Source organism: Mus caroli, chromosome 17 (genome assembly GCF_900094665.2).
Source record: "Mus caroli chromosome 17, CAROLI_EIJ_v1.1, whole genome shotgun sequence".
Lineage (NCBI taxonomy): Eukaryota > Metazoa > Chordata > Mammalia > Rodentia > Muridae > Mus > Mus caroli.
Window position 1 is genome coordinate 61,605,252 of NC_034586.1, and position 18,842 is coordinate 61,624,093.

The 18,842-nt window shown below is 42.2% G+C and overlaps 1 protein-coding gene across 7 annotated transcripts in view; it reads right to left on the reverse strand.

The window, feature by feature from the left end:
• Tmem232 (transmembrane protein 232) overlaps nt 1–18,842 on the reverse strand; it is a 239,165-nt gene that overhangs the window by 161,307 nt on the left and 59,016 nt on the right. For 6 of the 7 annotated variants that reach the window (XM_021149610.1, XM_021149603.1, XM_021149604.1 and 3 more), the window contains 3 exons: nt 15,448–15,547; nt 13,688–13,845; nt 6,236–6,390 (listed from right to left, as the gene is read on the reverse strand). In XM_021149610.1, coding sequence (XP_021005269.1) covers nt 6,236–6,390; nt 13,688–13,845; nt 15,448–15,547 — 413 coding nt within the window. The remainder of the gene's footprint in view (nt 1–6,235; nt 6,391–13,687; nt 13,846–15,447; nt 15,548–18,842) is intronic. The other variant, XM_021149608.1, reaches the window with a different exon arrangement.

The following is an 18,842-nucleotide window of genomic DNA, read 5'->3' on the forward strand; positions in this document are numbered from 1 at the left end:
GTGCTTCCTCTTTAAGGTCTTCTACCTGTTTAGCAGTGTTCTCCTGTATTTCTTTAAGTGAGTTATTAAAGTCCTTCTTGTTGTCCTCTACCATCATCATGAGATATGCTTTTAAATCTGGGTGTAGCTTTTTGGGTGTGTTAGGGTGCCCTGGACTTGGCGAAGTGGGAGTGCTGGGTTCTGATGATGGTGAATGGTCTTGGTTTTGTTAGTAAGATTCTTACATTTACCTTTCGCCATCTGGTAATCTCTGGAGTTAGTTGTTATACTTGTCTTGGTTAGAGATTGTTCCTCTGGTGATTCTGTTAGGCTCTATCAGCAGACCTGGGAGACTAGCTCTCTCCTCTGAGTTTCAGTGGTCAAAGCACTCTCTGCAGGCAAGCTCTCCTCTTACAGGGAAGGTGCACAGATCTGGCGTTCGGACCACCCTCCTGGTCTAAGATGAAGGCCCAAAACAGGACCTGTCCCAGAAGCTGTGTTGCTTTGGCCTGTCCCAGAAGCTGTTAGCTTCTGTAGTCCACACTCTCACCTGTGCAGATCAACATGTCTCCCACCGATGCTGTGGCAAAGCCCTTCAGGGCCGGGCGGACACCTATCCTCTGGCCAGGAAGGTGCCCAAATGTCTGGAGCCCATAAAGGGGGCTGCCTCAAAAGCTCTGTGGCTCCCGCCTGTCCCAGAAGCTGTTAGCTTCTGTAGTGCACACTCTCACCTGTGCAGACTACTTTCGGCGGAGTCCCGGAACCAAACTCTTGGAAACTTTTTAAGAAGTCTAGAATACATACATATACAACTTACATAATACAGACTGAGCAGGATGCATTTATATATTCCATTATGAATTGTGTATATATACTTATGTAACAACAATTATGGAGGCCATGATTTAAAGAGAGAAGAAGGTTATGTGGGAGGGCTTGGAGGGAGGAAACAGAAGGGAGACATGATGGCTCTTTTCTCTCTAAATGGTCAACAAACTGATTCATCAGTGTTTAGTGACTTATTGAAAATGGCACAGGTAGTGAACAATTCAAAATGGAGGTCTCCTGACTTAGGTTGAGCATTGTGTGATGATGTGGTGACACATAAATGTATATTTTCCACTAGCAGATTAAATGCTTACAAACAGTGAGAAGGATCTATAGATCTATAAGGACTGGGATAGAAACCAAGGAAAACCAACAAAATAGAAACCTGGGAACTCACAAACAGCCACCTCAGCCTGTGAAGAATGAAGAAAGACAGTACCACGACTTTTGTTTAAATGCTTCTAGTGAGACATGCCTGTGAACGCTGGAGCTGTCAGGGCTGAGGATACAAAAGACGGCAGTGACCTGGCAGGAAATTGCAGGGTCTATTGTCCCCCAAGCACTCGATTCTTTCTTTATTTCGAGGCAAACACAAATACACTAAAGTCTGACAAGCATTTGCCATGTTAATCCAGTTTTAAATCATCAGGATTTTATTTTGAATGCATACATGGGCACATAAACTAGACACATGGGCACATAAACTGGTTGGTTTGCTTTGGGAGGAAGGGTTTTATGTGATGACACTCCTCTGAAATGCCATGCTACATCATTTCTTTGTAGGCCAGCAATTCAATAAGAAATAGAATTTTTTTTCATGTTAGATTTGAAAACCTTTGGAGTTGGCTTGAGCTAGCTCTCCAAAGCAAATGGGGCACTTTAGGTAAGGTCACCCTGTGGAGCAGAACACTGAGAGTCGAAAACAGAATATGAAATTTAGGCTACCTTCCAGCAAGCTGCCCATCTCCCACTCTGAGTGGACCAATCCCACTGTGTGTGTGGTGGATGGGGGAGGGGATCAGCTGCATTCTCCACTCCTCTGATTCTCCTTTGTGTTGTATACTGTGTTAGCTTGGGGACACCCTTTCCTCTTGGGACATCATGGTCCCAACAAGGCTGCCTTAATTCTGTGATAGATTGATTATGTGTGCACGCGCGTGTGTGTGTGTGTGTGTGTGTGTGTGTGTGTGTGTGTGTCCTCTCATAGATCCAGACCCTGTCTATTTTCAGACTTAAATATTGATGGTTTTTTGATTCCTTTTGTGTTATATATAGGTAAGTCTAAAAATGGGATTATAAGAAATGGGGTTATGTAACAGGGAGATATATGGGTCAGCTACAGACCAACCAACTGGAATGTCCAGATGAGAACTACTTATTTGTTTGCATAGATTTGGCCACCATAAATGAAACTTCATTGGGCATCTTAATTAAGTTGTCTTTCATTACATTAGATATCTAGCACTATTCATCATTGTGTTGTCTCTGATACCCACAGGAGCTGACATCTCTTGAGGTGATCCTCTTGGCCCTCACTTGTGTCATAGTTTGGAGGCTGAGAAAAGGTGTCTTTCCTCCAGTGTCGGTCAAGAAAATCTTCGGTCAAGAGCCCACTTCTCACCAGCCCTTTCAGTATCTCAATTTATTCTAAATATGTTGTTTGCTTTCCCAGTTTCCGCAATACCCTCAGGTATATCATAGAGTATACCATGAGAATGATAGAAAAGAATCCCTAGAAGGCATAAAGGCATTTCTGGTGTAGTTCCAATAGTTAGATTGATGCTTTGTTTTATCTGCAGTCATGGCCTCTTGCCATCTGTACATGCTGCTGTGTAACTCCTCTAAATACCATAGTAAGAAAAGTTACTTTTATATTAAATATGATGCTATCCTGAACAGATTTAGCGCAAGTTTAAATTTTTAGTCAATTTCTTTGTGGTGGATTAAGCTGGAATGGCCCATGTACACTCAAGTGTTTGAATGCTTGGCTCACAGGAAGTGGCACTATTAGGAGGTGTGGTCTTGTTAGAGTAGAAGTGGCCTTGCTGGAGGAAGTGTGTCACTATGCGGGTGGGCTTTCAGGTGTCATAAACTCAAGCCAGTTCTCTTCCTGCTGCCTATAGATCCAGATACAGAACTCTCAGCATCTCCAGCACCATATCTGCCTGGATGTTGCCATGTTCCCACCATGATAATAATGGACTGAACCTCTGAACTGTAAGCCAGCCCCAGTTAAATGCTTTCCTTTATAAGAGTTGCCTTGGTCATGGTGTCTGTTCACAACAATAGAACACTGACAATGACCCTTTTAAAGATAACATTATATTTATGTAACATGTGTGTCTGCTCACATGCCTGTGTGCATCCATATATACAGGCACATGCCCAGGCACATGTGCGCAGGTGAGAGGGCAGCTTTCAGGATTTGCTTCTCATCTTTTACTATGCATGTTCCAGGGATCGAACTCAAGTCCTCAGGCTTAGTGGCAAACAAGGCCACACTCTCAACGGTTACAGTCGGTCTCTGAACATCAGTAGTGTTTTCTTGACTAGAATTGTGTTTTTATTTTTCTAGTGAAAGATTACTTTCTTAAAATGAAGAGAAACAAGAAAGAGCATCAAAATGATTTGACAATATTCAGACAATCTTTGTGTCCTTTCTATTATTGGTACTATTGACTAATTGATCAGTACACCCCTCTACTCCTCAACACTACTCGTTACTTGTCCCAGCTTACTAGTTGATTCTCACATCCTCCCAGATAAAAGAAGTAAGGCTCCAGATGACCCAGGCAGTTACCGGTGACAGTGCAGGGATGTCCTGGGAAATGTCCTCTACTGGGACACTTGGAACCTTGTTCTAGGCTCTGGCAAACACACTAAAATGACTCCAGTTTCGTTTTTAAAGTAACAGCCATTTGTATTGTATTGTAATCCCAAATCTATGAAATATCTGGTTCTTAAAGGCCTGCTGACAACCTTAAACATAGATGGCCAGCAAATTAATTAAATATGTGTTGATACAACAACATTTAAAAATGGTTAAACAGTTAACATAAGTCTGAAGCAGGAAGGACAACCATAAGTTCAAGGCCAGCCTAGATCGCACAATAAGTTCAAATCTAAACTGAGTTACATGGGACTCTGTCAGAGACAGAAGAAGAGAAGGAAAGGAGGATAGAGCAGGATAGGGAGAGGAAGGGAAAGAGAAGAAGAGAGAATTCATATATGGAGAAACAGTATATGCATCCAATGAATTCATATCTCAGGTAAATAAGGATCTCAAGTAATTCAAGAGCAAGCAAGCAAATAACCCAATTTAAAAGACAAAGGCCTTAAATGGATGGGCCTTGAGAGAAGCCTGAGTGAGGTACTCAGTCACAGAGGAACACACATGGTATGTACTCACTGATAAGTGGATACTAGCCATTCAATTCACATAGAGGGACCCATGACTCCGGCCACATATGTGGCAGAGGATGGCCTTGTTGGACATCAGTGGGAGGAGAGGACCTTGGGCCTAAGGGTGTTTGATGCCCCAATGTAGGGGAATGCCAGGGTAGGAAGATGGGAGAGAGTGGGTAGGTGGGTAGGGGATCACCCTCATAGAGGCAGAGGGAGGGAGGATGGGATAAGGGTTTCCGAAGGGGAGACTGGAAAGGGGAAATCATTTGAAAAAAAAAGAAAGAAAGAAATGTAGATGTAAATATATAAGCCAATCACATAGTAAATTATGTTTTGTAATCCAAAAAAAAAAAGGTCTTGACTCAACAGTTCTTAAAAGACACCACACAAACAGCTCACAGTTATATGAACTATGTTCCACCTCACTAATAAAGTCATAAAGATTGAAGCCGCAGTGAACTCCCACCTCATATTTATTACCATGGGTATGAATGACCTCACACCTGTTACCGTGGGTGTGAACTCTCACTTCACACCCCTTACAGTGGGTATATGCAATGAAATGAAAGGTAATTGTGAGGGAAGAGAACCCTTGGTAGGTTGGAATGTAACTGAAACCAAGATGGGAGTTTAAAAACACCTCAAAAGATTCTAAGTAGGATGCTCTATGATCCAGCAACCTCCCTTCTGATTAAACATCCAAAGAAACTGAATTCAGAATGCTGAGGATGTGTTGGGGTTTTCCTCAGAAGCAATTCACCCTAAGCATTGACAGGAGGTGGACTTTATGTCACATGGAAGACTATTCAGCCTTCAGTTCAGAGAAAAAGAGCTTGCCTGCAGTGACAACACGGGTGAACTTGGGGAATACCCTGCTAAGTGCATAGGACAGTAAAGGAAGGTAAAGATTGCACGATCTTCCATGGGAAACCCAAACTCTTAGAAATCTAATGGGAAGTTAATCTGAAGCCTGGAAGGAGGACAGTGGCTGTACAGAAGGAGGAACCGTTAAACAGTGGAATGGGGTGCTAGCAATCCACATAGCATGGTAACCACCATCAACACGTATGTTCAAAATGTAAAAACAGTATGTTTTAACATTCTCACCAAGAACAAATAAGTATGAGAGGTGGTAGGTATGTCAATTAACTTGAGTTCACACATACACACACACACACATACACACACACACATATACACACATACACACACATATACACACATACACACACACATATACACACATACACACACACATACACACACATATACACATACATACACACACATACACACACATACATACACACATACATACACACATACATACACACATTCACACACATACACACATACATACATACACACACATATACATACACACACATACACACATACATACACACACATACACACATACACACACATACACACACATACACACACATACATATACACACACACATACATACATACATACATACACACACATACACACACACTAAACAATACATTGAACTCTACAAATACAGATAATTATCCCTGGTCAATCTATAAAAACTAAGGTCTTCCCTCCTCTGTACCCAGCCTGCTTTTGTAGGGCATCTATGCTCCTTCTTAAATTAACACATGAACTAGAACCCTTGCTGAGATCAAATTGTCTCTTGTATGTTCTTTGAAAAGCACAAAGAAAGAACATCAGCACAGTCATTTGAAATCCATGATAACAGGTCTCATTGCTGAGATCTAATAACATGGGAAGGAAGAAATGTTCTAAACACAGGAATGAATTTCTTGTCTCTAGCACATTTCATTTAATAGAGACAAACTACACAGAACAGCCAACAAACCAGGACAACAGAGACTACAACAATTCATTGGTACAGCTGGTATAAAATATGCGCATGGCTTTTGTCTTTGGAGCTGAGACTATAAAGTGTATTCTTAGTCAACTGAGCCGTGATTAACATTTCGGGCGCTAAGGTCTCCCTGAGTCACTCTGGATTTATAGGCTTGCCCTTACCAGCATTTCGTCTGAAGCTGCGTTTTGTAGAAGAGGAGGTGCTCCAGCACTTTGTTCAACTGAGGAGGGTTGTTCTGAACGCAGGACCAGGCGGCCACACTGTGCCAGAGCAGGTGGTTGACTTCGTAGCCCCTCTTATTCAGCTGCAAATGCTTCTGAAATGACATCATTATTATGGAGGTTGATCTGCCAAAGACTTCTTTGACTTACACAGGACTTGAAAAATACATTTTAAAAATATACAAGTCAAAGTGAATATTCACTCGGATTTGTAGAATCATTTAAAAGTGTGTTTAGGTATGGATAGTTGGTATCAACCTAGTAGATACACAAAATGTTTACACAAGTCCCTGTGGTCAATGTATCTATCAGTCTACAGTAAGACAAAAACGCCAACACCTCTGAAGGACCACTGTTGGATGCGCTGCTCTTGGACTCTGTGGGTCTCCCTTCTTCACAACACCTGATCAAGAGGCAACAGGGAAAGTTTAACAAACTGGGCTCTGAAATGTGGGTTTCTCTGCATTAACAGCCAAATAGGTGCCTCCTAGAGGGTGGCCAATGTCTGTTAATCACTTGAGATTTTTTTCAACTACAAATTCAGATACTATGTTTTTTCTTTGTTTTCTTCAAGTATTCCCTGACAGCTTCATTAAGTAATTTAATTGATCATAGTACTCTCATCCCCACCCCGCCCCGCCCCCAGCTCCACCGTGCCCCTCCCCATCCCCACCCCACCCCACCATTGCCCCTGCCCCAAAGGTACAACAGCAGTTCACATTCCATACTGATAAGAAACACTTTACACCTGAAGGGCTGCATTGTCCTCAGTTATTATATGAAATATCAGAGCTAAAAATCTAAAGACAGTCTTCTTGTTGAGTCCTCTTAAAATGCTGGAGATTCATACAGAATTTCAAATTAAAACCTCTCAAGTTTCTAGTAAGCTATTTAGTTATGTTCTTTGGCTATGTACTGATTTTTTTTTCCATGTCAGAGATAGTTAGATGCTGGAGAGAATTGCTAGAGTCAAGGTCTGCAGGAGCTCACTGGCCCTGGGAGCGGTAATTCAGAAAAGAAACTGTAAACAAAACCATGTTTGGGGTGTTACAATATTCCACAGGGAAGCTGTCTTCTGAGATAATGTGAGGCTTTGGACTGAGACAGGCTGACTATGGTAAATGCTCAAATAACTCAATTTTCTGCTTTGTGGTGGTGCCCGGTCAAAAATGTAAAAGCCATATAAATGAAATTGTCTCAGTAGCCCTCGGCATCTCAGCCTGTGCGGCTGGTGGTCTTCAAGTTTCAAACTTAGTTTACAAAAACAGGAATATAATAGATCTGTTTTAAATTTTTGAGACGGCCTGACCAATTAATTTAAAACAATACTTTTCTAGGTCATAGACACTACATGGCTACAGAGACTACTAAGTTAAGGAAGTAAATATCTGTGCTAACATGTGCTAAGACATTCAGAGGTGAGCTGTGTGACCGAGACCCATAGTCCTGGTGCCCAGTAAAAGCAAGGCTGAAATAGGAGGATGTCAAACTTGAAGCTAACATTTGGGAAATTTAGAAAGATGCTGTCTCAAAACAGCAAGCCATAATGAAACGGTCCAGGTGAGGATTCTGAACAAGATCTACATTTTATTTCAGTTTATATGATGTTGTTTTTTACATGTTGTGGAGAATGAGAAAAAGTACCTCTGCTGTTGACAACTCATTTGATACCTCTTATTACAGTTTGGTCTGATACAGTTAGGTCGTTTTGATTTGCAAGGCACAAGCCCAAACAAATGTCCCCGATACTACTCCAAGACTATGGGTTTTTTTTCTTTATTTTTTTAATTGGTTATTTTATTTATTCTCATTTCAAATGTTGTCCCCCTTCCTGGTTTCCCCTCTGAAAAAAAACCCCATCCCATCCCATCCTCCCTCCCCTTTGCCTCTACGAGGGTGCTCCCAACACACACACACACCCCATTCCCACTTCACCGCTCTAACATTCCCCTATGCCGGGGCATCTATCGAGCCTCTACAAGACCAAGGGCCTCCCCGCCCATTGATGCCAGATAAGGCAATCCTTCCCTACATATGCAAGCTAGAGCCATGGATCCCTCCACGTGTACTCTTTGGTTGGCGGTTTAGTCCCTAGACCATGATTTTTTAAAGCTATTTCCTAATACTTACTCTTAAGCACAGACAAAAAGGAAGCGACTGTGTCACCCACAAAATATCCAGTCATAGAATCACCCCTACTTTTCAATAGGAGAATCTAAAGAGGATGCCTGTTTTCTCAGGCTCCCCTTGATCTCTCCAGATCCAAATGCTGAAAAAAATAAAATAAAAAGCCCAGAAGTCTGCTGAAGCATCCACAGAGGAGTGCGGGCTCCCTCTTCTCCTCTCTGCCTACACTGAGGAATGAGCCCCATTGTCTCTGACACACATGTGCTCCTCCCCCTGACCTTTGCCTTCATGGCCTTAGCATTATCAAAAAAGAAAGGATTCATGTAATGATGATAATCATGTGGTTCAATCCAGTTGTGGCAGACCAGGAAAGAGCAGCCCTGACAGTTATTATGTGCCGCACAGAATCTCTTGTCTTTATGCTGAATCAGCCTCCTGCGGTTGGGAGACTAATGCTGTCATCGAGAGGACAGAGAATAAAGAACATTTTTTAAAACATTGCGATTCTCTGGCAGAGTGATTATACACACGTTCGATCTAATAAAAATTTAACATATACTTTACTTTTTCTATAATTTCTTATTATTTTACTTCACAAATTGTCAAGCTGTGGTAGCTTTGAAGTGGCAAAGGGATGGTGTTGGGAGACTGTTCAGCCAGGGAAGTGTCTGCTAAACAGGAATAAGGGCCTGAGTTCAGGTCCTCAGCACTAACAACAGAACTAGGCAGAGTGGCAATGGTCAGTAATCATAGTTACTATGGGTGGGGGGGACAGAGGCAAGAAGATTCCACGGGCACATAGATGCACATAGATGCATACTTGGATACACATAAGCATGTGCACAGACATAAAAAAGAAAGAAAGAAAGAGGAGGAGCTAGGGAAAGTACTCAAGGAGCTGAAGGGATCTGCAATCCTATAGGTGGAACAACATTATGATCTAACCAATACCCCCCCCAGAGCTCGTGTCTCTAGCTGCATATGAATCAGAAAAATGGCCTAGTCGCCCATCAGTGGAAAGAGAGGCCCATTGGTCGTGCAAACTTTATATGCCTTAGTAAAGGGGAACACCAGTGCCAAGAAGTGGGAGTGGGTAGGTAGGGGAGTGGGTGGGGGAGCATGTGGGGGACTTTTGGGATAGCATTGGAAATGTAATTGAAATAAATACCCAATAAAAAAATATGGGAAAAAAAAAGAAAGAAATTGGGAGTGATTTTTTACTGGATGATAATTTGATAAGCACAGAATTCAGTGACTTCAGAGAATATTTTTCCACCGTTTTCTGCCTGCCTGCCTGCCTTTTCCTTTTCCTTTTCCTCTATTTCCTTTTCTTTTACCATCTCCTGTGATTCCTCCATCTTCCTCCCGTGCCACCCAGCTTCGTTCTATCATGCTGCAGCTTGCACTGTGCCTTCTGTGAGATGCCCACTGCCTTGGCATTTATGAGAGTATAAGTACACTCCCTGGAAGCAGCTAATCGGACCCTTACGACGGAGATGAGCTTGGAGGCGTGGGTTCTGTTGTGGCTGCTCAGATGCCGCGTTTTGAGGTTTGTCCTGTTTTCAGTCGTTTTGCCGTGAGACAAAACGCCTCAGTGACATTGTCATGAGAAGACCTCCTAATACAAACGTGTTAGCCAAATAGCAACAGGAATCACTGGATAATGCCCCTAATTTGAAAAACCACACATCTCGTTATGATGCTGTTCTTAGCATCGCTGATGCTCAGCGGAGTATCTCAGATTCTGGTCACATCCTTTTGCTTACTGAGTACTGTGGTGTGAGAGAATAAGACTGCTAATCACATCAGAAGGTAAAATTGGTGTGTCTGCTACTTTTCAGGAAACTATTTATACATTAGGTAATAAAATGTAATAAGGGGGGGGCTACTCTTGTTTTAGCTGAGTTCTTTCACAACCTCCAAAGAACTAACTACATTGTTACTACCATGTGACAACTGTGCTTAGAAAAGTCAGCTCTGCTCCTGTCTAGAGGACAGAAATTCAATCCTGCAATTGGGCTCTGCCATTGCAAAGTTAATAAAAGTATACCACCTATCAAAGCTGGTGGGAATTAGGGTCCGGATCACTTAAAGGAACATTAAAGGGAGAAACTGTCCGGGACAGGGGACGGACGTTTCCTACCTGTAGGTGAAGTCACAGGATCTTTATCGTGCATCTTACAATATGTAAATTCTACGGGACTTTCAAACAATTCTAGCATTGGTTGTACAACAAATTCAGCAACTGCTTTTACTCCATTTCTATGAGCATTACATGTAAGATACTTCACAATGGCCAATTCAGGCTATGCGTGGCCCTTTTAGTAGAATCAGAGGATAAGAGATGATGGATAGATCGATAAATCCTGGACTGCAATATAGCATTAATAAAGACGGGAGAAAAAAATTGCTGCTGCTGTAGCTTTTACATTCTATTATCTCTTCCTTTCCTCTTTCATTCCCCAAAGTAGGGAATGAAATGGGTATTGAATGGGCAGATGCTCAGCTGAACTGGAGAGGCTGGCTTCAAAAAGGTACACTGGAGAAATTGGGTGGAAACTGGGGAACTTTAGGGCTTGCAATCATGCCATGAATCAGACCTGATTAGCTGAGAGGTGACTTAGAAGCACTGTGGCTCCACTAACCTTTATGGTTGTTATATTATGAAGTAATTGAAGAAGAAAAAGAAAGGCAATAAACCTGACAGCCCCAAATGTGTTATATAGTCCCCTCAGAGAATCGCATGGGTGGAGCGGAAATAGAATTGAGGCCCTTTGTTCTACAAAGTGGAAAAGGCAGAGGAAGACTCAGTCACTGCGTACGTCACTCTCAGCTGACGTGTCCATTCCGTGAGCTGTGGCCTCTGCCTCTCCTAGCAGCCCCCGTCCATTGCTTCCAAGGGTAGACATAGACTTGCTCTTCCGGAACACAAGCCTGGAAACGCGTGGCCCCACCTGAGCCAGAGCATGGGGTGGCTAAGATTGCTGTGTGTGCATAGGCGGATTGCACCTTGCCGCACCCTAGCTGAAGATACAACACTCAGAACACTACTTTCTGTCAATGTAACATGACAGAAAAATCAATGGACTGTCTAGGTTAGAGCGGACAGCTAAATATAAATGGCTATGTGTTTTATTTATTCAGTTAAGGCAATGGCGGCGGCGGTGATGATTATCGTGATCATCGTGAAAATGGGCAGAGCTTTTTTTATACTAACAAGGAATCAGAGGTAGAGAAAAGCTATGCCGACCTCCTTAGATCCCAGACAGCTGTCGAGCAGGCAACTCTTCGCGATCAATGTTCTTCTTGCAGCTTCCTGTCTTATTTTAAGTATATTTATCATCAAAGCATACTTTTCATTTTGAAACAAGTGCCTCTTTTTGCATGACGCAATTTGCATCCGTTACTAATTATAACCAAATGGTCCAGATTACTTAGCAAACTTCACATTTTATGTAGACGGTTTATCGCTAATGAGCCAGGAGACAAATACTTAAGCTTAAAAGGTATACACGTACATGATAAAATGTATTTTCCTATCTGTTCAATTTATAGTTAATGTTTGAAAGGCCCAAAAGGGAGTGTGGGAAGGCTGTGAGGTCACACATAAATAAAGCTATTTTAAGAGGAATTTCCACAAATCCTTCAATTTCACAAATCATTAGAACTTTCCTTAGATTAAAACTATTTTCCAGTCAAGCATGGTGGTGCACACCTTTAATCCCAGCACTCAGGAGGCAGAGGCAGGTGGACTTCTGTGTTCGAGGCCAGCCTGGTCTACAAAGTGAGTTCCAGGACAGCCAGGGCTACACAGAGAAACCCTGTCTCAAAAAACAAAAACAAACAAACAAACAAAAAATTCTTAAAAAATAAAATAAAATAAATAAATGAAAGTATTTTCCTTGAACAGATATAAAGTGAATAAAAATAAAAACCACAACAATAATTAAATTAAAAAAATTTTTTTAAATATATTTTCCAGGATGGTGAGAAAGCTCAGTGGATGAAGTGCTTCTGCACAAGCGTGAGACTGGGTATGAATCCATAGCACACACAGAAAAGCTTACTGCTCACGCATCCTGCCTGCGACACCAGCTCTCTGCAAGTGGAGACAGGGGATCCCAGAGCAAGCTTCTGACCTAGACCATCCAGGTGTAATAGAGCATCCCCAGGTTCAGGGAAAGACTCTGCCTCGGTAAAGAGGATCCAGAGCAATCGGTGAAGGGTCCAACATATACCTCTGGCCTTTCAATCTATACAGACACACATGCACATATATTGCATATATGCATGTCCACACACGTGCAAACATGAATAGATACATGCATGTACACAATACGCACAAGCAAAAAACCTGATTTCTTCCTTTATTGAAAAATTAAAAAGAACAAATTCTCTGTTATAAACTATAAAATTAATGGAAAAAAAAATCCTGTTTCAAAGCACAGCTTTTCAGAAACTATTGGAATAAAGGAAATAAATGATCACCAAAGAGACTGAAGTTGGTCTTCTGAAAAACATGTTTTATACACAATTACAAGACTCATTGGATTTGTGTTTGTATCATATTTGCTTATTAAATAGTTGATTGTTAATGATATAAGAAATTTTAACTGTGTACGAGAATTGTTTTAATCTCTCGGTTTGTGCTTGAAAGGGTGGCGTCTCACTGTGTAGCTCTGGCTGCCACAAAAGTCACTTCGATAAGGCCCGTCTTGAATTCACAGAGTTCAGTCTGCTTCTGCCTCTCCTGGTGCTGAAATTCAAGGCGTGTGCCACCATCGCTAGCTGGTCTGAGCATGGGGAAGGTTTCAGTTGACTTTGGTGGTATATTAAATGTTCTTTCAACATGAAACATGGAGAGCGTGACCTGTTGCATTTGTTTCGTGGCCAGTCTCCACTTTCCATTCTTTCCCTTGATAAAACAGAACCTGCTAACATGTTAACTTGGGAATCTACGTTATGCTGGTATTTGTTCTCTTTAAGTGGCTGAGGTGGGACCCACGTGGAAGAGGTGTTATGCCATTGTGCCTCTCAAAGAAGTAACAAGTCGAATGGACAGCCCATACCTCATCGAGCATTCTATGATCCACGAGCTGTGCATGAGCGAGCATGTGTGCTGGCAACCCTCCCTCCCAACCTCCCTCCTCCAGCTTAGCCCGGCTCTACCAGGGCATGCTGGATCAATGAGAACGGGTGTAGGGCCACAGCGACTTTATCTTATAGAAACACAACGCAGCACACCCACCATATCTGTTTACCAACCAGGTCAGAATATGGATCCTCAAGTTCATCTCGGCTTTCCACAAGTGGTTCAGAATGGAGCTCTCTTTTACAGATAATTTCCGATGTTTTCAGGATGAACTGCACGCTGGAGATGATGTTCGGATACTTGTAGTAGGATGGTTCCGAGAAATGAAGTGCTGTTAGAAGAAAAATCGTTTGTGAGAGATGTTCTGCTCGTATCTTGCAACTGTGCCACCATCGCTAGCCAGTGTGATCCGTTTGTCTTTTAGCTATGAAAGCATCATTAGGCTTCGATGTTTCTGGGCTCCTACTGTTGTGCATTGCTCTATCTGGTTAAAATTTATAATGGTATGTGTGTCCTCTGGTGGTGAGGAAAAACACTACATCTTGAATAAATGGCGTGAGAGTTTTTATAATTCCGGACAGCTTTGTGTGGTAGCTGGATGTACAGTCAGATAACACTACTGGTCTCCAGCTCTCTGCTGCCATTAATTAAGGCGTCTCTGCATCTAAGGGTAGAGCTCTGTGAGATTTCCCCCAGTGGTCTGCCCTAAACACATACGTACATGAGCAGCGCTAAATGGATCAGTGTGATCTGTTGATAGGTACATAGGAGCATGGCTATAATTAAAGAAGTAGTCATGAGTTTGAAAAGATTTCAGAAGAATTAGAGGGGGAGGGGAGGGGTGAAGCTAATGTAAATGTAGCCCTCGCCTATGAAATTCTTACAAATTTTAAATTAAAGCATATATATGGCTAAACATAGTATGGGTGTTCTATATTATAATATATAGTTATTTGTTATATAGGGTATATATTAATACTTATATGTGGTTACTATTCCATATTTTCCAGTCTCAAGTGATCAGCCCTGAACACATTTACATATGAGCAACATTAAATAGACTTGGTGGGTTTCATGTGGGATCTGACTCCTGCAGGTCTCTCTAGCTGTAGTAACCTCTCAAACCCTACTCCTCACTTTTTCTGTGACATTCATATTCACTGTTGCAGTTTTCCAAATCTTGACCATATTAGTCGATGTGTTTATGTTTCTCTTCTAGACATCTCCCCAGTGCAACTATTTATGTTTTTGATACCCGTTCCTCAACAAGTCCTTTTTTCCAGTGTAGAAGTGGATGCATATTAGAACATGTTGAATCGCAGTGCTGATGGCATTTCTGCCTTTGAGGACCAATCAGGACAGTTAGAAGGATGCCGGTTTATGTACATCCACGCCGAGATGGCCTCCAGCATCCTCTCCTCTCCCTAGTCCTGTTCAGCATCTACACTGCAGCTAGACCTGCTTTAAAATACAAGCATTGTTGCTTTATAGTTTGGTGTGGTAGCCACTGGTACAAATGGGAAAGCTGGACCTTGGGTCACCACCATCGCTTAGTTGGAAAATAAATAGTTCCTCACAGAAGTCTGGGGGGCGGGGGGGGGGGGGGGGGGGGTGATGGTTAAAGAAAACGAGGTTTCAGCCAGGGTTACATCCTGGTCGTCTATGGCACAGGTGATGACTACAGATCATTAAAATGTACGTTTTATTCAGATTACAGAGAGACTAGATTTTTTAATGTTCTCACCACAAGAAGTTCTACGTTCCTGAGGGAAAGCAGACACTGAAGAGACACTGCCTGGCCCAGCAGCCCTCACTGGAGGCCTCTTTTCATGAGACATAAAACAGCTTGCACTCTTTATAGTGACAGTCTGGGGATCTTAAAATTGGACATAAAACATTTATAAGCATAAAAATAAATAAAAAAATACCCTACCGTATAAATATGGTTGCAGCCTAAGCAAATGTTGTTTAAAGCTTTCTAAGTGACCATGCAGGAAGAATACAAAAAGTCGTAAGAAGATCAAATAGCCAATCTGTCAAGAAAGAAGAGAGAAAGGCATCTTTGTGTCGCACCAGTAAATGCTCAAAAACCAGAGAGGAAGATAAACCATTTTATTATTACACTTATTCTTTGATAAAACAATTTCAAACTTGGTTGATATCATGTGTTTTTTGAAATAACTTTAAAACAATTGTGTCAAGCCTGAAGTGCTGGTTCAGCCAGAAGAAAGACTTGAATAAATCATCTCTACCCTCTTTCAAATGGGCCATTCTGGATGCTGTTTGGTTCTTTCTCCTTTAAAGCAACATTGTTTTTCCGAATTGTAGATCATAGCCCTTAAATAACTCATGAAATGAATTGATGGGGGAGTTATATAAAAATAGGATACATGAGAGAGAAAATGTTATGGTGTGTTTGAGAATTCCTTTTATTTCCGTATATGGAAGGCCATATATTATGTATGTGTAGATCACAGAGTGTTATATATTCCCTCCTATGGCTTTTAACCAAAACAGCTTGAAACACAGTCTTGGGGAGTACTGGGGGGGAAAGCACATCTTTGGCTAAAACCAGGGGGGGGGGTGTTACACAACCTACAGAAAGTGGAATGTCTGCAGAAACATACGATACACAAGATTTCATATAATGATATGAAAACCGTAGTCTCAAAAACGGGCTGCATCTGTATAAGTTATTAAATCAAAGAGCCACATAGAATGACAGGAACAATGACCACTGGGTTTGTATGTGAGAGAAATCAAACACTTTAACAGAGATGCAAAGTATTAACTGAGAAACATGTTAAAATACAACGCAATAGTTGCGTCTGGCCAAGCCTCAAATTCATCACCTCACGCTCTTAAGAAGAGAAGATAAATGGTATTACAGGAATCAAAAGCTAGGGTGGTCTTTTACAAGTAAACCCTCAATTTCTACTAACTCTCTTTTTTTTACCAGGAGCCTTTGTTATTAACATTGATTTGTTGAACTGAAATTGGCATTTAGAAATGTTTCTAAAACTTATGAGTACCAGCCTTCTACACATAAAAATAAAGTGTCTGGGGTTTGTGCAGTGAGCTTTGCATGAGGTTGGCTCTCTAAAAAAGTGTCATTAAGGGACAAGAAAGTAAAATCCACAGGCTGTGTAACACACAGCAACATATCTGATGGCCCGCTGACAGGCACAAGGTCCTAGGATTAAAGGTAAAGGCTTAAAAGGCAGTGGGGGGCTACTATTTAAGATTTTTTTATTAGATATTTTCTTCATTTACATTTCAAATGCTATCCCCAAAGCCCCCCTATACCCTCATCCCAATCTGCTCCCCAACCCACCCACTCCCGCTTCCTGGCCCTGGCATTCCCCTGTACTGGGGCATATGATCTTCATAAGACCAAGGGCCTCTCCTCCCATTGATGGCCAATTAAGCCATCCTCTGCTACATATGCAACTAGAGACATAGTTCATAATGTTGCTCCTCCTATAGGATTGCAGACCCCTTTAGCTCCTTGGGTACTTTCTCTAGCTCCTCCATTGGGGGCCCTGTGATCCATCCTATAGCTGACTGTGAGCATCCACTTCTGTGTTTGCCAGGCACTGGCACAGCCTCACCAGAGACTGAGAGGAGTCATGCTCATGCTGTGTTGTAGCCTGATTTCATCGTCAATGTTACCTGACTGACAGGTTGTCCTTAGTTACCACTACACCTGGAAAAGAAAACAAACAAAAACAAAAAGACAGCTAAGAAGTTTTTGTTTGTAGCATTCTATTGAAAACTGTCCCTTTCCCTATCTCTGGGGACACCTCTGTGGTCTCGCTACATCTCTCTGTAGCCTGACAGCTCAGACTTTGCCTCCCACGTGAAGTTCTGCTTCTGTCTGTCTGTCGGTCTGTCTCACCTCCCTCCCTTTCTTCACCTTGCTTCTTCCTCATTTTTCTTTCCACCTCCTCTCTCGTGTCCCTGGAGCCTCTGACTAGGAGATCAATACTACACAGGAATTCTCTTGCTCTGTATGTTTGCATTTCTACTGAGTGTTTTTTTTTTTTTTTGGTAGCTCACACATATGCAGACTGGTGTTTCTTATATTTTTTCTCTATATACTTTTAGAAGAATGCTTCAGTAATTAAAATTCTTACATTTAGAAAACAGATAACAGGAAAGACCATGCACAAAATCTGGACTTGGGGAGGTGTTCACAAACTGTATATTACTTATTTACTTGGGCCTTAATAGTTTCACTGATTGAGGAGTCAGATGTTGAAGATGGGGGTGGAGAACGTTTCTGACAATACTGCTGCTGTCATGGCTTTGAAGGCCGATTTAAGGAAGGCTGCTTCTTTCCCCAAGAGTCCAATCTACCTCTTGGTGATGACATGCCACCACCTCTTCTCTTAGGATGTAAGCAATTGGGATGACCAAGGGTGGGACAGCCCCTCAGGAAGGCAAGTTCACCTCAAGCCATGCTGAAGAAATCAGAGGCGTTATTAATCTTCCACTGGGATAATGTGTATGTCCTTCCCAGTATTCCATCCCCCAGTAGAGTCTCTACAAGCCACTGTGAAGCTCTCTAGCATCTTGGCTTTTTCTCTATCTCATCTCCATTACCTCTGGGAAGCTGCTGCTCTGACAACTGGCCTGCCGTGGGTTTTTCTTTAAAATTCCAATAAAGTTAACCTTGAGCTTCAGTTTGAGTCTGTTCTTGAATTCTTTCATTAATGGGACCAAGAATTCCAAGTGAGGAGGCCAAGCTCCCCGAGAGTTGACTCTGGTGGAACTCCCAAATTCTTTCTAGCTATTATGTCTCCAGAAGTGCATCTGTCCGGAAATGACAACTCATTTCCTGAACTGTGCTGAACTGTGCAAGGACTTTTGGAGGTTAGATAAAAGCCAGCATTTTTTTTTCAAGAACTTGTGGGATAGGTTCTCATACACAAAGAGGAGTCATTTGCCTTGCGTCTGGCAGAAGGAAGAGCATACGGCTCTCCGCTGGCATGTACCTGTGATTGCATATCAACCCGGTGCTAGCCTCCAGGTTTCTTCAGTCCCTAGTCACAAGTATCTGTTACACATCTCAGAGCCCTTCTTGATTCCTTCTTCCTCATGTGCTGTGCTAGCCCCCAGAGTATTTCAGATCCCTGCTCTCTTTATAACATCAAGGTTTCTCTGCCCACCAGCCATTCTTGCTGTTCTCCCACCATGTCCAGTCCTCCTCCTCCTCCTGTTCTCTCTGTCTCTATGTCTCTCTCTATGTCTCTCTGTGTGTCTCTGCCTCTCTCTCTCCCTCTCTCTCTCTCTCTCTCTCTCTGTGTGTGTGTGTGTGTGTGTGTG